Source organism: Muntiacus reevesi, chromosome 6 (genome assembly GCF_963930625.1).
Source record: "Muntiacus reevesi chromosome 6, mMunRee1.1, whole genome shotgun sequence".
Taxonomy (NCBI): Eukaryota; Metazoa; Chordata; class Mammalia; order Artiodactyla; family Cervidae; genus Muntiacus; species Muntiacus reevesi.
The window spans coordinates 65,390,987-65,416,205 of NC_089254.1; the positions used below are offsets into that span (position 1 = coordinate 65,390,987).

Here is a 25,219-nt window from a genome sequence, read left to right on the forward strand (position 1 = left end):
GGAAAAGAGATACCTTCAGATTGCTCTCTCAGCCTCCTTCCCTTTTTTTGGCTTGGTGGATTTTTGCAGAGTTATTGTTTGGTATCTAAAGGTGTTATCTTTTGAACCCTCCAGCACAGTCCAAGATGCGCTCAGTCTCAAGTCTCCGAGTTGGAAAAAAGGAGTGAACAGAGAAACAGAACCTTTATAATTCCTCCTTGGGTCGCCCTTTCTCACCCGCGGTGCTGTTTCCCACAACAGACCCCGAGTGCAAACATCCCTGGTGGCCAAGAAGCGGGACAGTTCAGGAGATGATTCTGGCTGCCAAGGAGCACTCACTGCATCTGAATCAACAAGCCCCATAAGAACGACAAGGATGAGAAGAAGGGAAGGAGAAGAAAAAGAAAGAACAAGCAAGCGCCTTCTCCCTCCGTGCTGCTAACTTCCAACAGACTTCCTGGAAATCAGAAATACTTACCGCACCCGAGCCCTACGGGTATGAAACCCAGAATGCCAGGAGCCGCACGCGTCTGCTCGGGGCGGCATTTCTTTGGCTGGCCGCCGCCCTGGCTACAGGGATTTGGGCACATGGATCTGGGGTTGTTGTCTCGCTTGGCACATGCCTCTATCTTTCTCGAGCCACTCCTGAAAAGTTGATGGCGCAGGAGGGTCGGGAAGCCTGGAGAGCCGCCTCCCGTTTTCCGCTTCCCGCTGGAGCCAGATGCGAAGCTGTCGTGGAAAAGCCGGCTAACAATGGACCCCGGTCCGGGGTCCGGGGGGCGCGGACTCCGAGCTGGGCTTTGGGAGGGGAGGAGGGGTGAGGGCCTGAGGGAAGTGGGGGGAGGAGAGGTGGACAGAGGGGAGAGGGAGGAGGAAGACAGAAGAAGAGGGAAAAAAGAGGAAAAGAGGGAAAGACGGGAAGGAAATCAGAGGCAGATCAGTTCTGAGATCCAGGAACTGGTTTTGGAAAAAGCGGAGAAGGAAAAGGGAAATAAAAAGGGGGAGCCCCCTAAATAATCCTTCTTTTTCTGTCCCCGACCCCCGTTACTCTGTCTCATCTCCCCTCTCCCTCTGCTTCTTCTTCCTGCTTTAGCAGAACTTATGTGGCTGGGATGCGTGGCCCTCGGGTGTCAAAACTTTGAAGATTAATGGATTACTTTGTTAATGACTGCAGGCGTCAGACTGAGGTGCTTAAATGATTTGTGAGGTGCGAGGCGTCTTCCCGACGTCCCAAACAATGCGCGGAGTGTGCGGGGGAGGCAGAGGGCGGCCGCCGGCGGGACCGGCAGCAGGGCTAAGCACTCGCACGCACTCACACACTCACACACACTCCCAGGCGCACACACCACCTCCGTGTGGATCAGGAGGCAGGCAGGCACCCTCGCCCTCACGCATTGCCACGCATCCCCAACCCACACCCACATATATGTATTTTTGCCCTGAAAAAAGTGTAAATAAAGCCTCGCTGGCCCCCAATGAGGCGTTCCTTCCCGACTTTTTTGGATCAATCAAACAGACAGTGGCTTCTTTTGATTAAAGCCCAAATTGTCATTGGGCAGAAGCAATCATGTGACAGCCAATTCGGTCCAATTTCAACCTTGTCTCCATGAATTCAATAGTTTAATAGTAGCGCGGTCCCCATACGGCTGTAATCAGTGAATTAGAAAAAAAACACCCCAGCAGCGATCTTCTATGATAGATTTTTTTTTTCCCCTCCGCGCTCGCCTTTTTCCTGGGCCTTGCCCCCCCAAACCCCTCCAGAAGAGGGAACTTTTTCTCCGAGGGGGCTCCAAGGAGAAGGCCATGAATTACGAATTTGAGCGAGAGATTGGTTTTATCAATAGCCAGCCGTCGCTCGCTGAGTGCCTGACATCTTTTCCCCCTGTCGCTGATACATTTCAAAGTTCATCAATCAAGACCTCGACGCTTTCACACTCGACACTGATTCCTCCTCCTTTTGAGCAGACCATTCCCAGCCTGAACCCGGGTAGTCACCCTCGCCACGGCGCTGGCGGCCGCCCCAAGCCGAGCCCCGCGGGCAGCCGCGGCAGCCCAGTGCCCGCCGGCGCCCTGCAGCCGCCCGAGTACCCCTGGATGAAGGAGAAGAAGGCGGCCAAGAAAACCGTGCTGCCGCCTGCCTCGGCCGCCGCCGCCACCGGCCCTGCCTGCCTCAGCCACAAAGGTCAGTCCAAAGACCTGGCCCCAGGTCCTGGGACCCTCTTCACCTTCTGGGCTGCCCCGAGAGCGGTTATGGGGGAAGGGAGAGTGGGTTGGGAGCGAAGAGGGAGAGGGAGAGATGCTTGGCTGCTTTCCCTTCCCCTGTGGGCTCAGGAGTGGGTTTGATGTGGAGACAAGGGATCCACAATGAGACATATATATATTTTTAAGAAGGGGGTGGGGGAACTTTCCCTAACTTGTGTAATGTGGGATGATTTATTTGAGTTGGAACTGACCTCCTCTTGTCTAGTTGTCCTAGAGTTTGGCTTTTTGACAGTAATGAAGAGTGATAGATCGCTCTTGCTCAGCTAAGCAGCTGATGCATTAATTATAAATTGTGGTGTGGCTAATATAAAGTTTGCTCCCGGATGGAGAGGTTGGGGGGAGCTACAGGCAGGAATCTGATGGAGGTGGAAGAGATGGGGTCTCCCCAGGCTAGGCTCCCAGGAAGGGCAGCACAATAGCTTTACTGCATCCAGGGGCGGCCATTTTGTTGCAGTTGATCTTTTCTGCTATATTTATTCTCCAGTGGAATAACCCCGCTCGGACCCCTCCACCTCCAACTGTGCGCGTGTCTCTTGTTGGTTTCCCTTTCCTCAGAATCCCTGGAAATCGCCGATGGCAGCGGCGGGGGCTCTCGGCGCCTGAGAACTGCTTACACCAACACGCAGCTTTTAGAGCTGGAAAAAGAATTTCATTTCAACAAGTACCTTTGCAGACCCCGAAGGGTGGAAATTGCAGCGCTGCTGGACTTGACTGAGAGACAAGTGAAAGTGTGGTTTCAGAACCGGAGGATGAAGCACAAGAGGCAGACCCAGTGCAAGGAGAACCAAAACAGCGAAGGAAAATTTAAAAGCCTGGAAGACTCTGAGAAAGTGGACGAGGACGAGGAAGAGAAGTCGCTCTTTGAGCAAGCCCTCAGCGTCTCTGGGGCCCTTCTGGAGAGGGAAGGTTACACTTTTCAGCAAAATGCCCTCTCTCAGCAGCAGGCTTCCAATGGACACAATGGTGACTCCCAAAGTTTCCCAGTTTCGCCTTTAACCAGCAATGAGAAAAATCTGAAACATTTTCAGCACCAGTCACCCACTGTTCCTAACTGCTTGTCAACAATGGGCCAGAACTGTGGCTCTGGCCTAAACAATGACAGTCCCGAGGCCCTCGAGGTCCCCTCTTTGCAGGACTTTAACGTTTTTTCCACAGATTCCTGCCTGCAGCTTTCAGATGCAGTCTCGCCCAGTTTGCCGGGTTCCCTCGACAGTCCAGTAGATATTTCAGCTGACAGCTTTGACTTTTTTACAGACACACTCACCACAATCGACTTGCAGCATCTGAATTACTAAAAACATTAAAGCAAAACAAAGCATCACAAAAAAAAAAAAAAACCCTTTGACCAGGTGGTTTTGCTTTCCTTTATTCTAATTTTTATTTTATTTTCTTCTTGACTTACCCTCTCCCTCTTTTAAATGTTGGAAGATTTTTCTGTTTAGTGATTCCCTTGACCCAGTTTCAGAGTCATCTTTTCTCCAGACTATTTTGGAGTTTTAGTTGTTTTAAATCTAATCCAACAACCCTCTATGTGATTTCCTTAAAGCAATATATGAGGCCTGCAAGAAAGTGATCATATATAATTGTATCTTCACTTTCTTTTTATTTTTGTATTATGTTAGGGTGCATTGTCATTCGTATTTTTGGTAGAATAAATTCTCCTTTGCTATAAGTAGCTTATTTTTTTCCTCCCCCTCTTTCTCAAGGCTCATAACAGTTTCTTTTTCCTCTTTTAGTCTAACTTGGTAAATAAAATTCTGGTCACAATCCACTTTCTTTTCCAATTTTAATATATTTATTGAATGGGCATGTTCAAAGTCTTCAATAGAAACAGCAACAAAAAGGAAAGCCAGAAAAGGGTTAGGGCTTCTGAGAAGTGTGTTTTGTTTTTTGTTTTTTTTTAAGGGAATGGATTAGGTTTTCAACGTAGAGGTTCAAGCCATAGATTTAAATTGGTAATAGAAACAGGATTGGGCAGCCTCAGAGTTGGGCCAAGCCCAAGCTTTTGAAAGTGGAGAAATAAAGTGCCTATAGAAACCTCCAACTCCAGGAAGGAGGAACATGGAGTTTCTTTAACAAGCTACCAATCTCCAGGTCAATAACTAAGTATATAACAATTCATTTATTTATACATGTTTGTTTCAAATATCTACATTCCAACCCCCGCCCCCCCCCCCCCAAATCCCCAAACATTTTCAGTGTGGTTGATTAGTCTCCCAGCTGTTGATGGGTCCAGGCAAACAGGTCTAAAACAGAAAAACAAAAATAAAACAAAACAATGGTTACTAGCTGGAAAATGCACTTCAGAAAGGGTTCTTTCCAATCCTCTGGTTCAGTCATTCTAGGATTCTTTGTTTTTCCCCCCCCAGGGTCAGAAAAATCAATATTTCATTCTTAAATCTGTTTACATGGCAAATAATGGATCATTAAAGCTTTGAAGTCAGGTTAGCAAGATGAGATTTAAAGTGGAGTGTTTCTACACCCCAGGTTATAGATTAACCCAGTTTCTAGAGAAAGAGAAAAAGCACTTTAAATGAAATATCAATAAAATGTGATCTAGGGATGTTGCTGGGCTGTTCTGTTTTTTTTTTTTCCCCTCCCTTCTTATGTCTCCCCATGTTTATTTTTCCCTTACTGAGCTCTGTTCTGATGGCTACTTACCGTGAGAAAATGCAGAGTGTAAGCAACATGTGTGGGGGGGGTGGGTTGATTTAAGAACCCGGCTCTTAATAGCAAAGGATTGGAAGTTATGAGGAAATCGCGATCTTTCTCCGCGGGTTTACAGCCTACCTCCCCCACCCTTTTGCCCCCTAAATCCTGGCAGCGGCGGAGGCGAGTGAGGACCCGGGCAGGTCTCCTGCCCTCGGCGCGGCGCGGCGTGGCGCGGGGCAAGCGGCCGGGCCGCGGCCAGGGCTAAGCCGCTGCTGTTTGCGATTCATCCTCCACTCATAAATCAAACGCTTTCTATGAATGAGAATGTCATCAGAGAGATCAATTGCAGGAACACATGCACAAATAAAAATCCTCTTACGTATTTGCCGGGGATCCCCGTCCGAAAGCATTAAGTTAGAAGGCGTTTAGTCATAATTCATTTTTATTGCTCTTTTAAAACAACAGCAGCTTGGCTGAGCTGCGGATGCCATGAACAGCTCCGGGCCTCGGCGGCGTTTTGTCTCTTCCTCGCTCCTTCCCTTTCTAGTAGAGCCATGAAAGAGGCGCTTTGAGCCCAACAAGCGGCTTGCAAGTGACCGGGCTCGCCTTTCATCCAGTCTTCACGGGCGGTTTAAGAGATTTTGGCTCGAGTCGTGGGGCGCTGGCCTACTTGCCCCCACGGACCTCGGGTCTCCTACCCGGAGGAATGAGCGCTGGGATTTCGTGGGGGTGGGGAAGGAACCGCGCTACGGAAGCCCCCGGGCTCGAGGCCAGAGGAGGATGCCTTTGTGAGCCGCAAGGGGAGAGCGGCGCTCTGGGCGACCAGCCTGGGCGGAGTCGGCTCGGCCGCGGGAGCCTGCCTGCCGGGAGCGGTGCGCGGAGGCGGGTCGGTCGCCCGCCGCTGTACAGCGGCCTTCTGTGCGAGCGCAAGCTTATGTGTGATCCCAAGAAAAACATTCCACCCACGAAGGCCGGGAAAAGAAGCCCGGAGGGAGGAAGAGAGGTGGAAGGAGAGGAGCTCAGAGGCCCAGAACTAGCAGAGGAAGGAGAGAGTTGCAGACTGGGTGATGCGAGCCCTGCGGCGCAGGGGACCGTGCAGACCCGGGCCGAGAAAGCCAACAAAGGGACCGGAGTGAGACAAGGGCCAGAACCTACCGACGAGCTTCGGCTGGAGGAGCAGGTTGTCCGCAAAGCCAGCCGGAACCCTAATGCCCTGTCTCCTCCCCCGCAAGAGCCCCTTCTCTCCACCTGGCTGGACGCCTGGCACTCCCAAGGAAGCCACCTCCAGGAGGGCCTCCTTGCCTTTTCCCTTCTCCAGGGTGAGGTTCTCCAGGTGCTGAAATTGGGGGGCAGGAGTGACCTTTCCGGGCCTCCCTCTCAACTATGATTGGGGATAGGTCACAGGTCACAGGAAAATACCTTTCAAAAGGAAATGTGTAGGGGGAAATGCGCCTTTGTTTCTGAGGGAATCCACAGTTAAACGTCTGTCCGTTTTTCCTCTTGGGGACACAGGTTAGGATGGAACTGCTATAGGTGGAGAACAGAACACAGAAACCTGAAAGGCTAACACCTCTGAAATGTGCCTACCTCAAGCAAAACTTCCTTCTTTTACCCAGGGAGGGAAAGCTGGAGGGGAGTGGGAACCCAAAAGCCACACACAATCATCAGATAAATTTGATCCGTTGGATCCCCATGTGGTGAACACGGTCAGAGTAAAATCTGTACAGCATTGGCTGCGAAATTCTTGTATGATGTCTGGACTTCTTTTACCTAAGAATGCATCAATTCTTGGCCTCTGTTTGGCCTTTTCTCTCTACAAGCCAAAGGCTGACAGGAGGCCTAATAGTAAAGAGCAATTAACGACCCCGTGGGCATCGGGGTAAGAGGAAAGTGATGGAGAACAGGAATGCTGTCCTGGGATGACGCTCAGATTTGCAAGTGTCTCTCTAGGGGTAGACTTGCAGGTTTACAGAAGGGACTACACAGTCAGTTACAAAAGGGAGGAGGTGTTGCTGGGGAAGAAGAGAATGTCCCGTCCACCATCAGCCATCTGTCCCCCGCCCCTCCCACCTGCCAGCTCACACCCCCACATAAGCTGTGCAGTAGAATGGGGGGGGGGGGAGTGTAGATAAAAGAGGCTCCACCACTTCTAACGTCCCCCTCCAGAAAACAAGAAACCTTGCGGGGGTGGGTGGGGGTGGGAAGGAAGAGTTCCTCGTACTTCGCCGGAGCTGTGGTCTCACCCTTTGAGGCCCGGGTGGGAGCCTGCAGGCCCCTGGTTCTTAGGGAGCCGGCAGATGGCCTGCAGCGCAGGGCCCGGCCCCCACGCTGGCCACGTCGCTATCGTCATCTCTCTCCCCCTCCTCCTACCCCTCAAAATCCAGCCGTGTAGTTACTCCGGATCTCGTAGGGCTCCCGAAGCAAAGCTGAGTGGGGAGGAGAAAGGGGCGGAGAGCGAGGAGCGAGGGAGGGCGAAGAGCCGGGCCACCTCCAGCCTTGGCCAGCGAGCCTAGCTCCCAGGGCTCGGACCCCCTCTTCCGGGCGTCGAATTACAGAAGCTCCCGGTTGCCACATTAATAGCCAGAGGGTGGGGAGGATGGGGAGGTGGGGGGGGGGGCGGCGGGAGGAAGGAGGCTTCAGGACCCTCCTTGAGAAAGGGAAGTTTCCTTTCTTGCCCTCGTACGCTCCACGCCCACTCGGGTTCCTCCCAGCCAGGCCTCAGCGTACTTCCCTCTCCATCCCGACTTTAGAGACCAGGTGTCCTAACCGCGTCCTACGCCCCCGTTCTCGGCCCTCCTCAAGGCACCATAGAAGGGACGGAAGGGAAAGAGCCCGGAGAGCGACCCTTTCAGTTCCTGGCTTTCCGGGCTCGGCCAGTGTGCTAGTGGCGGCCCAGCGAGCTCCTCCTCCCCACTGATTCCCAGCCCGAGAGATCGCGGAGCCCTTCGTGCTTCTCACCTTTTGCCAATTCATCTTTTGTGCGCGGTGGGGAGGGGGGCGGTGACGGGGGATGCCTTCCAGCCCCCACCTCCCGGAGGGGGGGAGGGCGATCGGAGTCGGCGCGCGCAGAAAGCGGCCTCTGCTCCCCTTCGCCTTAGCGCTCCGCTTCTGCCCCTGCGGCCGCCGCAGCTGCTGCTGCCGCCCAGGCTGCCTGGGGGGGCGACTGCGCGTCACCTAGACTGAGGAGCGCCGGGGATTTAAATGCCACTGAAACGGTGATCCATCACCGCAGGAGCCAACAAACTTTCTCAGGAGGCTCCGCCATTGGCTGATAGAATCACGTGCCCCTCCCGTAGCGCCCTCCGCCCTCCCGCCCCCCCTCTTGCGCACTGTACATTCATATCATTTTTCTTCTCGGGCCCCATGGAGGAAGTGAGAAAGTTGGCACGGTCACCCAGGACTTCGCAGGACCCGGTCACTCAGTGACAGATGGACAATGCAAGAATGAGCTCCTTCCTGGAATACCCCATCCTCAGCGGTGGCGACTCGGGGACCTGCTCAGCGCGAGCCTACCCCTCCGACCACGGAATTACAACTTTCCAGTCGTGCGCGGTCAGTGCCAACAGCTGTGGCAGCGACGACCGCTTCCTAGTGGGCAGGGGTGTGCAGATCAGCCCGCCCCACCACCACCACCACCACCATCACCACCCCCAGCCGACCACCTATCAGACTTCTGGGAACCTGGGAGTGTCCTACTCCCACTCAAGTTGTGGTCCAAGCTACAGCGCGCAGAACTTCGGCGCGCCTTACAGCCCCTACGCGTTAAATCAGGAAGCAGAAGTAAGTGGTGGGTACCCCTCGTGCGCTCCCGCTGTTTACTCTGGAAACCTCTCATCTCCCATGGTCCAGCATCACCACCACCAGGGTTATGCCGGGGGCGCGGTGGGCTCGCCTCAGTACATTCACCACTCATATGGACAAGAGCACCAGAGCCTGGCCCTGGCCACGTATAATAACTCCTTGTCCCCTCTCCACGCCAGCCACCAAGAAGCCTGTCGCTCCCCTCCATCAGAGACCTCTTCTCCAGCACAGACCTTTGACTGGATGAAAGTAAAAAGAAACCCTCCCAAAACAGGTCAGTCTTGCTATTCCATGAATGCTCCTTTATGATTCTGGAAGGAGCTGGTATGCTTAGTTTCCAAGGAAAATTAACCTTTTTTTTCCCCCCTTAAGAAAAGCTCTTGCTTCCCACTTTTGTTCTAAGGTGTGGAGAGATTGCCCAGGTGCTTTGAGAGCAAAGGAACATCTGGGACTGTTGTGTTTCCAAAGGGGCTGAATTTTAGAGGTTTAGGAAGTAGGAAGTGGGTAGGGGTGTGTGTGTGTAGGTGTGTGTGTGTGTGTGTGTGTGTGTGTGTGTGTGTGTGTGTGGAGGGCATTCTGTTAATATCTCCAGGCTCCATTAATCACGGTCTGATCATGCTAATGGTTGACTTCAGATCAACACTTTACACCTCATCACTCACCCTCCCAAGCCCGGATTAGGTTGAGAAAGTCTTGATTCCCCCCTTTACCTGAAGGTTGCTCTGAAGCGTGTAGGGAATCTGATATGATTATAAACATTTTTACCTTTTCCTCTCGTTGCCCCCAGGGAAAATTGGAGAGTATGGCTACGTGGGTCAGCCCAATGCGGTGCGCACCAACTTCACCACCAAGCAGCTCACGGAGCTGGAAAAGGAGTTTCACTTCAACAAGTACCTGACACGCGCCCGCAGGGTGGAAATTGCCGCGTCCCTGCAGCTCAATGAGACCCAGGTGAAGATCTGGTTCCAGAACCGCCGAATGAAGCAGAAGAAACGGGAGAAGGAGGGTCTCTTGCCCATCTCTCCAGCCACTCCGACAGGAAGCGAGGAGAAGGCTGAAGAATCCTCAGAGAAGTCCAGCTCCTCGCCCTGCGTTCCTTCCCCGGGTTCTTCTACCTCAGACACTCTACCTACCTCCCACTGAGGCTGCCCCAGCCCCACTCAGCAGCCTGGGCTTCTCCTCAGGCTGGGACTTCTTACCCAAAGCACATTCTTAGCTTATCTTCCTTTCCATTTACAATCTCTCTCTTCCTTTCTGATCCTATCTGGGTAACTCCTGGCTGGGGATAATGTGTTTCCAGAGAATTCTGGATGAGAGACTTGATGGGGGGGGGGGGGGGGGGAAGCGGTGTTAGCTCCCTAATGCAGCTGGAGTGCCAGCATCAATTTTCTGCTGGCCCCTAACACCCCTACTTTTAGGAGATTTCGACTGAACCTACTGCTCCTTTCAGATGCTCTTTGGAAAATAGTCTCCTTTGCCAGCAGAAATATATCAGAGGAAGGCCTCTCATCCTTTATCTATCTGTATATTTACAGTTCTCTCCTACTTTGCCCTGAAAGTAGGCTGGAGAGAGAGAAGAGAGTCCAAGAGCTCATGAAGAAGAGATTCTCTATGAGCGTGTTTACACAATTAATTCATCCCTTAATTTAATTTAATTCCATGTGCGTGAGTTTGCTGGTTGTAAATACTTTGTCCTGAAAGATTTATCTTTATACAGATTTTCTAGAAATGTTTAGATTAATGTTTAGATTAAGACAGGGTGGGCAAACTCTCAAAGCTGGTACAACTTTGTATGTGTTTATAGGTTAAAGAATAAAAGTTCTCACTTAAAATCAATCAGATGCCTCAGAGGGTAGCCTCAGTTTGTTCTTTCAGTGAGTTAAGAAGGCCTGCAGCATACAAGGGTCAGAAACCTTGCTTCCTGGGCTAAGTCTCTCCCCATCCCCACCCCTTTCTTGTTTCTCTGGCCACACTCTATTTAAAATTTGTGCTGGATTATCTGGGACCTAAAAGTATTATTCAAACCAGCTTCTTCCTTCCACAGTTATCTTAGCTGGATATGATGTATTTTCAGCTCAATTGTTAATGTGATGGATGGCACAATGAATGTATATTTTGTGTGATTCGTGAATAGTCTTTTGCATGTCGCACAATGTTTTGGTGTCCCCGAAGTACCACACTGAGTTCTATCAGTTATCCTTTTGTGATATTTCCCATTTCTTGTACAATCATGAACAGCTCTGGGATCCTGGGGGTGGTGTGATCCAGAGCAGAGTTTACGGGTCTTAAGATGTCTGTAATAAATATATTCAAGTTTCAGACATGCTTCAGCATGGCTACAATTTGCTGGTTTCTCCCAAGTTGGCTCCTTTCACCTGGGTAAGGGGAGAAGCGTGGTGTGTATTTTCAAAGAGGTGGGCCTTTTCTTGAGGAAAAAAAGTAAAAGCTTTTCATCATGCAGCTGAAACTTCCCCTATGAGTGTAATTGCACCTAACACTGTCTGTGAAATAGGTTGGTTTTCTCTAAAAGAGCAGCAGTTGTTATATTATAATCAAAGTTCATCATGGAAAAAAAATGAATGGTGAAGAAATTTATGAAGCAGATCTATTTTTGAAACAAACATGGATACTTCCTGGGTCAAGTACTAACCTTTTCACCTCCAACTCAATGTTGACATATATATAAACAGAATCTCCTTCAAAAGCGAAACTCTTCAGTCAGTCTTTCCTCACATCAGTGAACCAAGAGATTCACATTTAATTAGCTCCAGTATAAAGCTGTTTGAGGATGAGGTCCCCACCCCACCCCTCTTCCTATTTTCTGGGTTGTCAGTATGCCAAAATATTTCACTGTTTAAACTCAGTGTGATCTGTAATGAGTAAACCCCGCATCCCTCCTCCAATTCCTCCTGTCAATATCCACCCCTTCCTGTCACTTTTTAAACCCCTGCTCCCAATTCCTTCTGGGTTACACATCTCATTCCCATCAGATTCAGCTTTGATTTCACAGCCCTCATGGCTCTAAAGGGTCTACCGCTCTAATTTCATGCCATATAACCCAGACAAAAAAATTAATTTTCTCTAGGTTCAACAGGTTCTTCCAGGTGAACTTGTGGAAGCTGCCCTGAAGTTGGTCAATATTCAAGTTGCTTCTGACCAACACTTGTTTCTGCTGTTCTCAAATAGAGGAAGCCAGCAAAGCAAAGAGTTCTAAGTGACCCTCCTCCCAGACCTGTTACCATGTTCCCTTTACTTTCACACATTTTTGGAGGCTGTAATTTAGCGTCAAGAGCAGAGCAGAAATTTTACAGCATCACAAACAAATACAGACATATGACTTCCTTCCTTTCCAAAGGGTGTTTTACAAAGGATGGGCTGGGGTTCTGGGTGGGAGGGGAGAAATTCTACAAAAGCTTATAATTTGCAGGCCTCCTAGAGCATCCTTGAGATTTCCTGTAGTTCCCTGTCAAAGGCAGCAAGCCTGGACTCTGCAGGCTCAGTTGCCGCGGCCATATCAAGAGCACCCGATACCCAGCAGTATCCCCCCCACCCAGCTCCTGGGTTTTGGGGTTGCTTCTAAAAGACTCAAGTGGATGGAAGAGAACTTCAAAGTCAGTCAACTCTTTCTTTCATTTCCCGCCTGGCCATATACAGTATCTTTTGTTTATTAGTATAAGACCACACAGCAAAACAGATGGCTGGTTTTGAAATACTTTAATGTGTTAAAGTGTCATTTGCATGCCGCTGCTGAGATTTCAATATCTAAAAGCAGAGCCGACCCACTGGAATCCCAGAGATTCTAATCTTCAAGGTGCTGGTTTGTTTTAATGTAGTTGAGAGGAGAACAATGAATTATGGCAAAACATCCCAAGCCTTCTCTAGGTCATGGAATAAATCAGTTAGCAAGCAATGCATTTAGGAAGCATTAATATACCTTTCAACGAGGAAAACATTTGTATCTTTTTAGTTGTCCCTATCGATTAAATCAAAGGCGCTTAACACATCTTATTTCAAGGTCTCTCTTTTTCTGTTTAGGTCTCTGAAGAGCACAGTTAGCTCCTTGAAAAAATGACAGCCATGGTAACTGAAATGACAGAGGATGGAAATAGAAAATAACATTTTAATGATAAATTTTAAAAGGACAGGAGTCTCAATTAGGGACTTGGGCTAATCGCAGTATAAAATTCCACTTTTCAAATGCTTTTCCTCTCTTCTCTCACCTTCATTCAAAGTACCCCAGAAATTCAGGGTGTCCTCAAATGAGACTGAGCTGAAATTGTGCTGTGAATCTGAAGTCTGTTCTCGGATTCACCTTTGAAAGTTTACTTTTGGAGGCTATTCAGATGCCCTGGTGTTTTCCTCTGGGGCAATCAGATTCAAACCGATCAATATTTACTCAGTCTGAAAGGGTTGTTGAAAAGGCTGCTAACAGCAAACTGCTTAGCTGCTCACCCCTGTTTAATCTCAGGTTCACCGAAAGTTCAAGAAGAGATGAATGCAGTGATGGGTCACTGTAGAATGAGTCCCAGCGGTTTATCTGAGCTCTCCGCTAAAGGCAACAATTATAGTTCCATCCCTCTTTGAGAAAGGGATAACTTTCCTATTATTCTTTTGCTAAACGGTGTTTACTAGAAACTTAAAACACTTTCCTCTGCCTTCCTGGCTTTTCTTTTGGCGGGGGGTGGCGGGGTGGGGGATGGAGCGCATGGAGACGGGCTTTTCAGCGGCCCTCCTGCCACCTCCCCTAGCTTTCTGCCAAGCCACTAGGTTTCATTTGACTTAAAATAAATTACATTGAATATTTAAAAAATGTTAAATTAGCCTGACAGAAGAGATCCGATTTATTTCAGATGCCATGAGCTATGAAATGAAACTCTTTGGGCCATTAGAGTTTATCTTCTTTGCGAAAGTACAGGGCAAGATTGAATTGGAATCCATTTGCATTTGAGTAATACCAACGATCAGAGCCCCAATATCCATCTGAGATGGCTGTTTAGACAGGAGTGGGGGAGCAGAGAGGGAAGTGACTTGTGCAGAAGCAAATACCTCAGGTGGAAAGTCAACTTTAAAACTGTCTGTTTCCTGGCACACAAACTGCTGAAATGAGAAAGGAAGACGCAAGGAAGCCAGTGGGGAATGGTGGGAGAAGATGCTGGACACTGAAGCTAATTGCTACAGCTCTTCAGAGGTCGAAGTTCATGTAATCACCGCATAAATGCATACTAAATAGGGGTTTATTAAGCTTTTCTAATGGCTGAGCACGTCTGTGAAGAAAAACGGTCACTGCAGATTGTGTTTCTTCCTGAAGAATAATCATCCTTGCAGTTGAAGTCTGAGTAGGAGTCTGAGTCTTTAATTTACTATTTTGAATGACGGGCAACACTTCTGTTTTAAAATTTCGAAATTGGTACATGAACAGTATCTTTGTTTATATTGGTTGGGACTGAACAATACCTCTCTCAGAAATACTATGGTTTTTCAATACACACAAGAACATGAGTTAGCATGCCCCTATCAGATAAGCTACTCACTAGACAGCTAACTTTGGTGACCCTCTGCTGTAAATAATCACCTTTTTGCCTGCATTTCTGAGAACACCTAGAAGTTCTGTCTTAGGAATTCTTGTACCTAGGTGACCAGAACAGAAAGAAATCCATCTACCCAAACTCCCATTTTATGAATCAGAGAGATAAGTCACCCAACGGTGTATTGATTTGCCACAGAGCCCATAATATCAATATTCTTACTTCCTAAATGAAAACCAGAGTGGCTTAGCACCTGAGGTCAGTGCTCTGAATTCTAAATTTCTGATTTTATTTTGTTTCTTCCTATTTTATTCAATATGATTAGTTTCAGGCTGGATATTGTTTAAATTTTTTTACTGCTGGCTTACTAACCACACACTCAGTCAAGTTTTTTATTTTGAGGCCATCAGGATAACAGAATCTTTGAAACAAATCTCCCAGTATGGCAGATGGAATGTTTTTGCCATCTTGTTTGAACAACAAAATGTTGAGCTACTTGCTGTTAAACACATGTGTTCTTAAAATATAAAGATAGAGGTAGAGCAGGCAATGTTCAACATACATATATTTTTGTTGTTTTTAAATCTATACTAGGGAAGAGTAAATGAAAAAGGAGTTGCCTGAACCCAAGTTCAACCTCCCTTAAATTGCAAGAGGTATCACTCAGAAAGGGCTTAGAGATGCAGGAACATTCCAGGGGATGTCTTAATCCTAACTCGTTTTTTTGTGTGTGTGTGTGTATACTTGTTTGTTTTGTGGCAAAGCATATCCTCCTAAATGGTTCTGGTCCAAACTTCTTTATTTTCTCCAGGACTCACTCATGAACCTAAGACTCAGACACAGATACAGATACACAAGCACACACTCTAAGCCCAAACAATTAACATCAGGTTTCCTCGCATCACAACATACCTCGCTTTCCTTCCTCAGTGGGGTCCTTCTGATCTCAGCAGAACTTGCTGCCCAAAGAAACATCTATGCCTGTCAGTGTTTGAAGGACTGAACTGGAATCCCTAGCGTTTTAGAGCCTTATTTTAAATAAAACCAATTATCCAATATAGCTGCCTTTCCGGTTGCAGAACTGAAAACCAAGTATCAATCAAGCAAAGCTGCTCAGTAGACTCTAGCCTATGGTCCGCCCCCACCCCATCCCAAATCCCAGCTATACCATGCCAAAGAGCCTAGAAAGGCTGTGTTTTTAGCTTATTTCAAATAAATGAAAAGGTCAATTTTTTTTCAACATTTCCAGACACATCTAAAATGTCTCCATTTTAAAACATCCCATTATATTTTTCTTGTTAAAAATGTGTTTGTAAAACGTCTAGTCACAAGGCTAATCAATAGAAATCATATTGTTTTGCGGTTTCCTTTTAGGTTTGGGTGGTTATTTGGTTTTTAGGTGTTTTTTCTTTTTTCTTTTTTAAGCATTAAGCAACTGTTTGCAACAGAAAACAAAGGAAAAACTTTTTCTTTTTAAGTCGGGAAACATTTTAACCCTGCTGGACATTTCACAAATTACGACCTGCTGCCTTTTAAAAGAAAAGTCGCCCAGACCCATAATGTAAAGGCCGAAAGCAATGACTTAAGATGGTAGGGATCCTTCCCCCGCCCCCACCCAATATCAGCAATGTTCTTGGACAGGAATTTTCCATTCTGAGGAGCAAATGGGTCCTTGCTTCGAGGCTCACGGAGAGCAGCTGCCTGAACCTCGGGGAGAGCATCGCGGGCGCGGAGACCTGGCCTCCGGGGACCGGGCTGGCGGAGGCCGGGGAGGTGGGGGGTAGGGGTGCCGTCCGGTCTCCGCGGACCTGCGGGGTGGAGAGAGCCCAGACCGTCGCGGCTACTACTACTTTTCCCCCTGGGCTTCCCTGCCTTTTCGCTCAGAGATCCGGAGCGAACGCGGCGGCTGCCTTTCGCGTCCTCGCGGGACCCACGCGGATCAGGAGGCGGCAGCAGCCGGGTCTCCGGGGTTTGCGGGGAGCTGCCGATCCCGGCCGAGCGCCCGCGGGGCTGACAGTGGACGCTGCGGGAGTCGGGGCGCGTCCCGTAGTGGCTCTAGGGAGCATCTCGCCTCCCGTCTCCGCCTTCTTTCCCAGCCAGCACCCCTGCGTCTGGGCTCCTGGGAGCGAGTCCCAGGGGCTGAGCTGCGGCCTACGATGCCGATGCCGCGGGCGGCCGCCTAACTCCGCGCGGCCTAGGTGAGGGCCTTGTGTCCCGCCCGCGAAGCCACCTGGATGCTGGACAGGACATTCTCCCCGAGGAGCAGAAACCCAGGTCGGAAGCCTAGGCTTCACCTTTTTGATTTGAAAGCGGAGGGAGGCTTTACGCCCGGCCTGTCTCCTCTTCCCAGATTTTCAAAGTGTATTTAATTGAGTAATATATTAATTCCCCTTCTGGTTCAACTCAGACTCTTTGAGGGTAGAGGTGAGGGTTTGCAGGTGTGGTGAGTTTCTAAGCAGTTCCTCAATAGTGAATGTTTCTAGAGACACAAGTACTTCTCTGCTCAGGGAAACATCCTTGGTTCTCAAATGTCCTCTTCTCATTCAGTTGTAGGGTCAAATTTCGCCTTGCTTCTGGTCTCATTCCTCTCTAGAAGGTTCCCTGAACTGCTTCCCACTCTTTCTGACGAGTACCTCAGTACTCCATCTTTTGTTATAGAACAACTAACCGGAGTTGTACGCTAGTTTTGACTCCCCCTAAGAGATCTTATGCTTCCTGAGGGCAGGGCTCTTAACGTTTAATAATGATGAAATAGTCTCTTCGGAAAGTGCTCTGGACTGGAATTCAAGACTCCTGTGTTTACTCTTTTCTCCTTCACAGTATAGGCTTAGGTAGGATACTTAATGTTTCTGTGCTTTGAGATTCTTAAATTATGAAATAAGATGTATGTTTTTGTTGACTTAAGTTAGTCTCTAAAATTTATGAGGTTTTTCAGAGTTTTGTAAATCTGGTGTTTATTTATGGTTGCCCTGAACCAGGTCCTATGTCAGGTACTTTACAGACAGTAATTCATTTAATCAGGCCTGAGAAGGAAGGATTTTGTTATTTTGATTTTCAGATAAGGAAATGGAGAATTCTAAGATGTTAAGTGACTTGTCCACTGAATCCAGAGCCTAAGTTTTTATCCATTTTTTTGCAGTGCTTCTCCAGATAACTAACCACATAAGTCCATTGCAAAGAGTTATCAGACTATCAGTGTTTGATACAGGTACTAGCATGGATGATTGCTCACTGGTAAAGAATTAGAGAGTTGGGAAACTAATATCAGATGTATATGCAAACTGTGGCTATACATTCTTGGGAAAGTTAGCAAGTGGCAAATATTTGAATGAAAGCAAAGCTAAAGAGAGGTCAAATTTAACAATTCAGTCAGTGAGAGGATTGATTTAAGAATAAAAGATGTTTTTTTCGTATCTTACAGTAATTGGTTAAGGTAATTATTTGCAAGGAAAGGAAAGATACCAAATTATGTCTGTGGCATGCCTAACATGTGGACAAAATTTGAAATATTTAATGTAAATTGTAGATGTGCTTTCTCTATGAAAGCTAGCATCCATACAGCTGGAAACATTTGAATGCATGATGTCCCACACCTCAGTTTGCATTTGTTTATTTTATATACCGAAAATCCCGTCACAGTTTGCACTAAAGAAAAAAGGAAAAGAAAAATTCATCCTCACCCATAGGGGTTACTCCTGTTACTTTACCACTTAACACTTGTTGACTGAGAGTGACAAGAGGAACCAGATTCAACAGGAACTTAGAGGCATATGTTATGAAGTCTCAGCTCAGTTCAGTTCAGTTCAGTCGCTCAGTTGTGTCTGACTCTTTGCAACCCCATGAATCGCAGCATGCCAGGCCTCCCTGTCCATCACCAACTCCCAGAGTTTACCCGAACTCATGTCCATCAAGTTGGTGATGCCATCCAGCCATCTCATCCTCTGTTGTCCCCTTCTCCTCCTGCCCTCAATCCCTCCCAGCATCAGGGTCTTTTCCAATGAGTCAACTCTTCGCATCAGGTGGCCAAAGTATTGGAGTTTCAGCTTCAGCATCAGTCCTTCCAGTGAACAACCAGGACTGATCTCATTTAGGATGGAGTGGTTGGATCTCCTTGCAGTCCAGGGGACTCTCAAGAGTCTTCTCCAACACCACAGTTGAAAAACATCAATTCTTCGGCACTCAGCTTTCTTCACAGTCCAACACTCACATCCATACATGACTACTGGAAAAACCATATCCTTGACTAGATGGACCTTTGTTGGCAAAGTAATCTTTCTTCTTTTTAATACGCTATCTAGATTGGTCATAACTTTCCTTCCAAGGAGTAAGCATCTTTTAATTTCATGGCTGCAATCACCATCTGCAGTGATTTTGAATCCCAAAGAAATAAAGTCAGCCACTGTTTCCACTGTTTCCCCATCTGTTTCCCATGAGGTGATGGGACCAGATGCCATGATCTTAGTTTTCTGAATGTTGAGCTTTAAGCCAACTTTTCACTCTCCTCTTTCACTTTCATCAAGAGGCTTTTTAGTTCCTCTTCACTTTCTGCCATAAGGGTGGTGTCATCTATATATATCTGAGGTTATTGATATTTTTCCCAGCAATCTTGATTCCAGCTTGTGCTTCCTTCAGCCCAGCATTTCTCATGATGTACTCTGCATACAAGTTAAATAAGCAGAGTGACAAGATACAGCCTTGACGCACTCCTTTTCCTATTTGGAACCAGTCTGTTGTTCCATATCCAGTTCTAACTCTTGCTTCCTGACCTGCATATAGGTTAATCAAGAGGCAGGTCAGGTGGTCTGGTATTCCCATCTCTTTCAGAATTTTCCACAGTTTATTGTGATCCACACAGTCAAAGACTTTGGCATAGTCAATAAAGCAGAAATAGATGCTTTTCTGGAACTCTTGTTTTTTTTGATGATCCAGAGGATGTTGGCAATTTGATCTCTGGTTCCTCTGCCTTTTCTAAAACCAACTTGAACATCTGGAAGTTCATGGTTCACGTATTGCTGATGCCGGGCTTGGAGAATTTTGAGCATTACTTTATTAGCATGTGAGATGAGTGCAATTGTGCAGTAGTTTGAGCATTCTTTGGTATTGCCTTTCTTTGGGATTGGAATGAAAACTGACCTTTTCCAGTCCTGTGTCCGCTGCCTAAAGAGAGCCAGTCAGGCTGAGTTGTAGGTAGAAAAGTGCTACATTTGCTACAATCTACTTCCTCTTACTTTTCTCACTTCCATAAGTGAACAGTGACTTGGCATATAATGACAAACATTACAATGTTACTGATGTTATTTAGTTTTGAATCATAGAATATAAGGTAAGAAGAGACATTAAGTGAAGTGAGTAAAGTCGCTCAGTTGTGTCTGACTCTTTGCGACCCCATGGACTGTAGTCTACCAGACTCCTCTGTCCATGGGGTTTTCCAGGCAAGAGTACTGGAGTGGGTTGCTACCTAACTTGATTTCTCCACTTTACAGGTGAAGAACCCAAGGCCCAGAAAGGTGCTAGCAGCGCTAGTGGTAAGAAAAAAAAAAAAAAAAAATATATATATATATATATATATCTTTAATATGTACTTAAGTGGGTATTAAAACTGGCAGGCAAAAGTTAATCTCAAGCTAGATATATTAATAACATTAATAATTACTATGTTAAGTACTGTAATTATAGTAATTAATTTCAAAATGCTGAAGATCCAAAAGTTGTTAAGAATAAGTAGGTTTGGATAACTAGATATATGGCCAGAGGGTTTCTTCCTTCCTACTTACTTCCTAGAATCCTACAGAAAAGGTGACTGCTTAGATTCTTCCTATCCCACGGATAAAGAACTGGCTGATCCATTTTATTTTTTCCATTTCAGAAATTTTTTTATTGAAACAGAGACAAATCAAGAAAAGATCAGGCTTCTAATTCCCCTGCCCAAGCCACTCAGATGGCACATTAACTCCTTGGTTGTTCCCTAATTCAGGCACCATGGAAGTTGAGTGCATTCTGGTTCCTATGAACCATAAGGACTTCATTTGCAACTCATTATCTTATTAATACATATACAGTCCTTCTATGAGAGAGATCTAGACTTTAGCAAGTTGTGAGAACTTATTCTTTTTATGTTAATATTTATTACTCATTTTCTTAGTACCAGATGCTGAGCTAAGGATTTTATTTTTACTATATCTAAGTTAGTCTTCATAACAGCCTTGTGATGTGGGTTTTTAAAATTTCTTTTTAATGGAAGAAAAATTGCTTTACAGTGTTGTATTGGTTTCTGCTGTACAACAATGCAAATCAGCAGTAATTATATATATATTCCCTCCCTCTCGAGCCTCCCTCCCCTCCATCTCCTCCCTCCACCCCACCCCTCTAGGTCATCATGGAGAGCCAGGCTGGGCTCCCTGTGTTATATAGCAACTTCTCACCAGCTATCTGTTTTACACATGATATATATGTCAATGCTACTTTCTTCATTTGTCCCACTCTTTCCTTCCCTCATTGTGTCCACAAATCCATTCTCTATATCTGCATCTCCATTCCTTCCTTGTAAATATGTTCATCAATACCATTTTTCTAGATTCCATATATATGCATTAATATACTGTATTTGTTTTTCCCTTTCTGACTTCACTCTGTATAACAGGCTCTACCTCACTAGGACTGACAAATTTTTGTTCTTTTTTATAGCTGAGTAATATTCTACTGTATATATGTACCGTATCTTCTTTATATATTTATCTGTTGATGAATATCTAGGTTTCTTCCATGTCTTAGCTATTGTAAACAGTGCTACTATAAACACTGGGGTATATATTCCTTTTTCAATTATGCTTTTTTCAGGGTATATGCCCAGTAGTGCGATTGCTGGGTCATGTGGTAGTTTTATTCCTGGTTTTTAAAGGAATCACTATATTGTTCTCCATAGTGACTGTATCAATTTACATTCCCACCATCAGTGCAAGAGGGTTACCTTTTGTACACGTCCTCTTCAGCATTTATTGTTTGTAGGTATACACACACACACACACACACACACACACATATATGATGGTCATTCTGACTAGTGTGAGGTGATACTTCTTTGTAGTTTTTTTTTCCTCTTTTTTTTTCTTTTTGTGTTTTTTTTCCTTTGTAGTTTTGATCTACGTTTTTCTATGATTATCATCTTTCTCTTTGTTGAGCATCTTTTCATGTCTTTATTGGCTGTCATGATATCCATTTTATTATACCCATTTACAGATAGAGAACAGGCTTTCCTGGTTACTCAGACGGTAAAGAATTTGTCTGCAATATAGGAGACCAGGCTTTAGTCCTAGGGTTGGGAAGATCCGCCGGAGAAGGCAATGGCAGCCCACTCCCATATCCTTGCCTGGAGAATTCCATGGACAGAGGAGCCTGTCAGGCTATAGTCATGGCCTTGCAAAGAGTGGGACATGACTGAGTGACTAACACACACACAGATCAAGAAACTGAAGCTTAGAGAAGTTCTCTACATTTTTCTCCATTACATAGTGAGTGATCAGTAAAGCTGAAATTTACAGCCCATGTATTTAATTCTCATGTGTTGAAGCCTCATATTACTCTCATATGTGACAGTAATAATGTAATTAAGACTAACCTTGGGAAAAAAAAAGACTAACCTTGAAATTAATTTCAGATATAAGATGTTTATATTTTAGAAGACTAGTGTCAGATTGTTATAAGTCTATATGTACACAATGAATGATCTTCTGTTAAAAATATATAATTATGCACATGCACAGAGAAAAGTTAATTTTTCTATTTGGGGTTTTATTCCTGTCAGACAGTTTTATTAAAGCTGTCAGAATAATAATGATTTGCTTGTAATGCTCATAGCCTAGTAAAGAAATAGCATGGTTCTATAATAGCATATAGATACAATTGTTAATAAAGAAAACAACCCAGTTACCATCACATTCCTCCAAATATATCTTTTTTTCTGTAGTTCACTGTTTGACCTTATCCCATACTTTCCTTGGGCTACCCTGGTGCCCAGACAGTAAAGGATCCACCTGCAATGCAGGAGACCTGAGTTCGATCCCTGGGTTGGGAAGATCCTCTGGAGGAGGGCATGGCGACCCACTCCAGTCTTCTTGCCTGGAGAATCCCCATGGACAGAGGAGCCTGGCGGGTTACAGCCCATAGGGCCGCAAAGAGCTGGACGTGACTGAGCAGTTAAGCGTGGCACATACTCAAAGACAATTATTGTGTGTCACAATTTTGAATGCTGCTTTTTCCCCTCTTGAAGTGAAGTAAAGTAAAAGTCGCTCAGTCATGTCCGACTCTTTGCAACCCCATGGAATTCTCCAGGCCAGAATACTGGAGTGGGTATTCCCTTCTCCAGGGGATCTTCCCAACCCAGGGATCGAACCCAGGTCTCCTGCATTGCAGGCAGATTCTTTACCAACTGAGCTATCAGGGAAGCCCACTTTCCCCCTCTTATGTTATATCATAAACATCTGTGTTTATGCAGTATAATTTTTATTTGATGTTTAGGTAAAACAATGGAAGTATCATTACTTATTATATAAGATATTTTTCTTTCTTTTCCTTCCTCCCTCTCCTCCCTTTTTTTTTTTTTTGAGTAGGATTGGCCAAGCTTGTGAACCTTTTATGTTTAGGGAATTTTTCACTATGAGCCAGAAAAGGCCGTATCCTTACTTTCTCCATTTCCTCTCCTATTTCCAACATAGCCATGGTGAAGGTGCAGGAGATTGTATCCAGCAGCAGTCAGGCCTAGTGGCTTGGTGGCATCAGAGTTTGTGGTGAGGGTAGTTGTCTCCTCACCAGACTGGTTGTGTGGATGTTTAGCTATGGCTCTGGCTGCCAAATATTCCATTTTTGAAGTTTGATTTCCAGTCTTCCTAGCAATTTTCCGAGCTATTCATGTGTCCCTTTTCCAATTAAATAATCAATAGTTAGTTTCTGTTGCTTATAAAGAAGAATCCTGATACTGTGCCATGTGACATAGCAAATAATGGTGCTTTGAATTTTTTAGAGATGGTGACCTATGGCCTGGGATTGTGGGAGGGAAGTTGGACTAAATGGTTTAGAGAGTATCTATGTAAGAAGGCCAGATGACAACTTCTTTTAATCCCATTTTCTCTCCTTCCCCAGCTTTGGACTCTTTTCACACTTCCTTTTCACCTTGTGAAATCTGAACAAGTACACGAAAAGAGCCAAAGTTGGCCCTTTGTTTGTCCACCAAGAAAACAGAAATTTACCTAATTGAGTTCTAGAGCAGAACTTATTTCCTATTTTATTTTACAGCTTTCCTATCTTATCACCTCGAGTGGTTATTCTGAGGCTGAGCCTATATGTAGGAGAGTAGCTGACATATATTGATAGCTTACGTTTTGCTAGGCACTGGGCTAAGCAGTTTACCTGGATTGTCTCCCTAAACTCCTCTCCACATTATGAGATGTAGATACTAGACCCCATCCTGCTTTAAAGAAGGAAAAACTAAGAGGAGGGGTCACCCAGCTAGAAAACCAAATAGCACTTATTTTTCAACTTTGCAGTCTGATTCCTGAGGATTCTTAATAACATTGTATATACTATTTCTCCTGACTTGCTTGACTCATCCAGTTGTTCTTTTTCTTACTTTTCCTCTTTCTCATCCTCTAATTTTTTCTTTCTTATTTGAGAATGACACACAGGCATCCTATGCAGTCTCTAACTGAGCATCTATAATTGTGGGAGGAGAGTGATTCAGTACCTATGAGTTTCAGGTGCTCTTGAGAATACCTCTGGTTTTGCTCTCCTGGCTCCAGGAATTCCTCTGGCTTCACCTCTTCCTGACCTCCATCCCTCCCCCCACGTGGAACTTCTGCTGTCTTGTCATCTGGTTTCTTTCTTGCTGCCTTCTGTTTGAATCCTGTCTTATGAGTCTGCTCTTTCACTAATTAAAATGTTTATTCAGAGATGATGCAAAAGTTCAGAGAGAAGATGCCATCTCCTTTCAAGGAGTTTACAAATCATAATGAAGTGTATAACCTGATTTATGTTATATAACATTTTAAATTAACATTTTTATTAGAATTTAGTTATATGTTTAAACTTTTAGGATTTTATTGTAAAAGTCTCATAGAGTAATAGCTGGTGACATTCATATCTCCCCAAAATGTGTAACTTGAGAGCAAGCCTTTAATTCTGGTTGGGACTGTGATCAACATGTCATTTGGGTCAAATGCTAAGGTTTTATGATGACCTTTGCCGGAGAAGACAAGATGTTGGGGAAATGTCAACATAAGCTTCATGCCCCTATTTGACTGTGACAACCAAGGGAATGGGAAGAGGAGAGGGTCAGAGTTGTATAAACTTGGGGGTTTTAGGGTTTTGTGAGTTAGAAAGGATGAAAATGGAGGATGAGATAGATGGAACTGATCCTGGTGAAGTTGTGTGCTTAGGAAAAAGAGGATTTAATTTGGGGAAGATTCTATAGATAGAATCTAGGGATGCTACCGAGTAAGACAGGATTCTTGTGGTTTCAAGGTGATCCAGTGCTGAAATATGTGAGTGACTAGAGGAAGTTTAAAAAAAAAAACCTGCTTTAAAAAAAGAACATAGAGTTAGGAACAACTCTAAAAGCAAGATAATTTAATATATCTATGCAGCAATACATATATGTGGGTATCTCTTTAGGAAAACCTTTCCTTCTGATGCCACACTACTCACATTGTTCACTTGCCTTGAATTCTGTGCAAAGAGCCAATGTCTTTCTTGTCTCAGGGGCTTGCAACCTGGAATCAAGATTGTCCCATTTTTTCCTAAGATCTTGAGGCCTTAGCTAAAAATATATATGTAGCAAAATAAACATATAAATAAAAAATATATTTATGTTTAGTAAGTATGAAAGTGAAAGTGTTAGGCACTCAGTTGTGTCTGACTCTTTGTGATCCCAGGGGCTGTAGCCCAGCAGGCTTCTCTGCCCACTGGAGTGGGTTGCCATTCCCTTCTCCAGAGGGTGTTCCTGACCCAGG

The 25,219-nt window shown here is 45.6% G+C and overlaps 2 protein-coding genes across 4 annotated transcripts; both read left to right on the forward strand.

Moving 5' to 3' along the window:
* Positions 1-903: 903 nt before the first annotated feature.
* On the forward strand, positions 904-3,718 carry HOXA2 (homeobox A2). The gene is made up of 2 exons (XM_065939316.1): positions 904-2,161; positions 2,797-3,718. Exons 1-2 carry the CDS (start codon positions 1,672-1,674, stop codon positions 3,534-3,536), a joined length of 1,230 nt encoding a protein of 409 aa, XP_065795388.1. The 5' UTR covers positions 904-1,671; the 3' UTR covers positions 3,537-3,718.
* A 1,555-nt stretch (positions 3,719-5,273) lies between these two features.
* Positions 5,274-9,973, forward strand: HOXA1 (homeobox A1). Of its 3 annotated transcripts, XM_065939321.1 has the most exons (4): positions 5,274-6,212; positions 8,267-8,673; positions 8,874-8,968; positions 9,482-9,606. In XM_065939321.1, the coding sequence occupies exons 2-3, from the start codon at positions 8,323-8,325 to the stop codon at positions 8,931-8,933; spliced, it is 411 nt and encodes a 136-aa protein (XP_065795393.1). In that variant the 5' UTR covers positions 5,274-6,212; positions 8,267-8,322; the 3' UTR covers positions 8,934-8,968; positions 9,482-9,606. The 3 variants fall into 3 exon arrangements, with proteins under 3 accessions (XP_065795393.1, XP_065795391.1, XP_065795392.1); XM_065939319.1 differs by having other exon boundaries at positions 8,267-8,968; positions 9,482-9,973; XM_065939320.1 differs by lacking the exon at positions 5,274-6,212 and adding an exon at positions 7,096-7,650 and having other exon boundaries at positions 8,263-8,968; positions 9,482-9,973.
* The last annotated feature ends 15,246 nt before the right edge of the window (positions 9,974-25,219 follow it).

What these genes read in the sequence shown, in the direction of transcription:
- HOXA2 (XM_065939316.1), top strand. Translation starts at nt 1,672, where the DNA reads ATGATAGATTTTTTTTTTCCCCTCCGCGCTCGCCTTTTTCCTGGGCCT. An exon ending in TGCCTGCCTCAGCCACAAAG is followed by an intron (nt 2,162 to 2,796) that starts GTCAGTCCAAAG and finishes CCCTTTCCTCAG; the next exon opens with AATCCCTGGAAATCGCCGAT.
- HOXA1 (XM_065939319.1), top strand. Translation starts at nt 8,323, where the DNA reads ATGGACAATGCAAGAATGAGCTCCTTCCTGGAATACCCCATCCTCAGC. An exon ending in AAGAAACCCTCCCAAAACAG is followed by an intron (nt 8,969 to 9,481) that starts GTCAGTCTTGCT and finishes CGTTGCCCCCAG; the next exon opens with GGAAAATTGGAGAGTATGGC.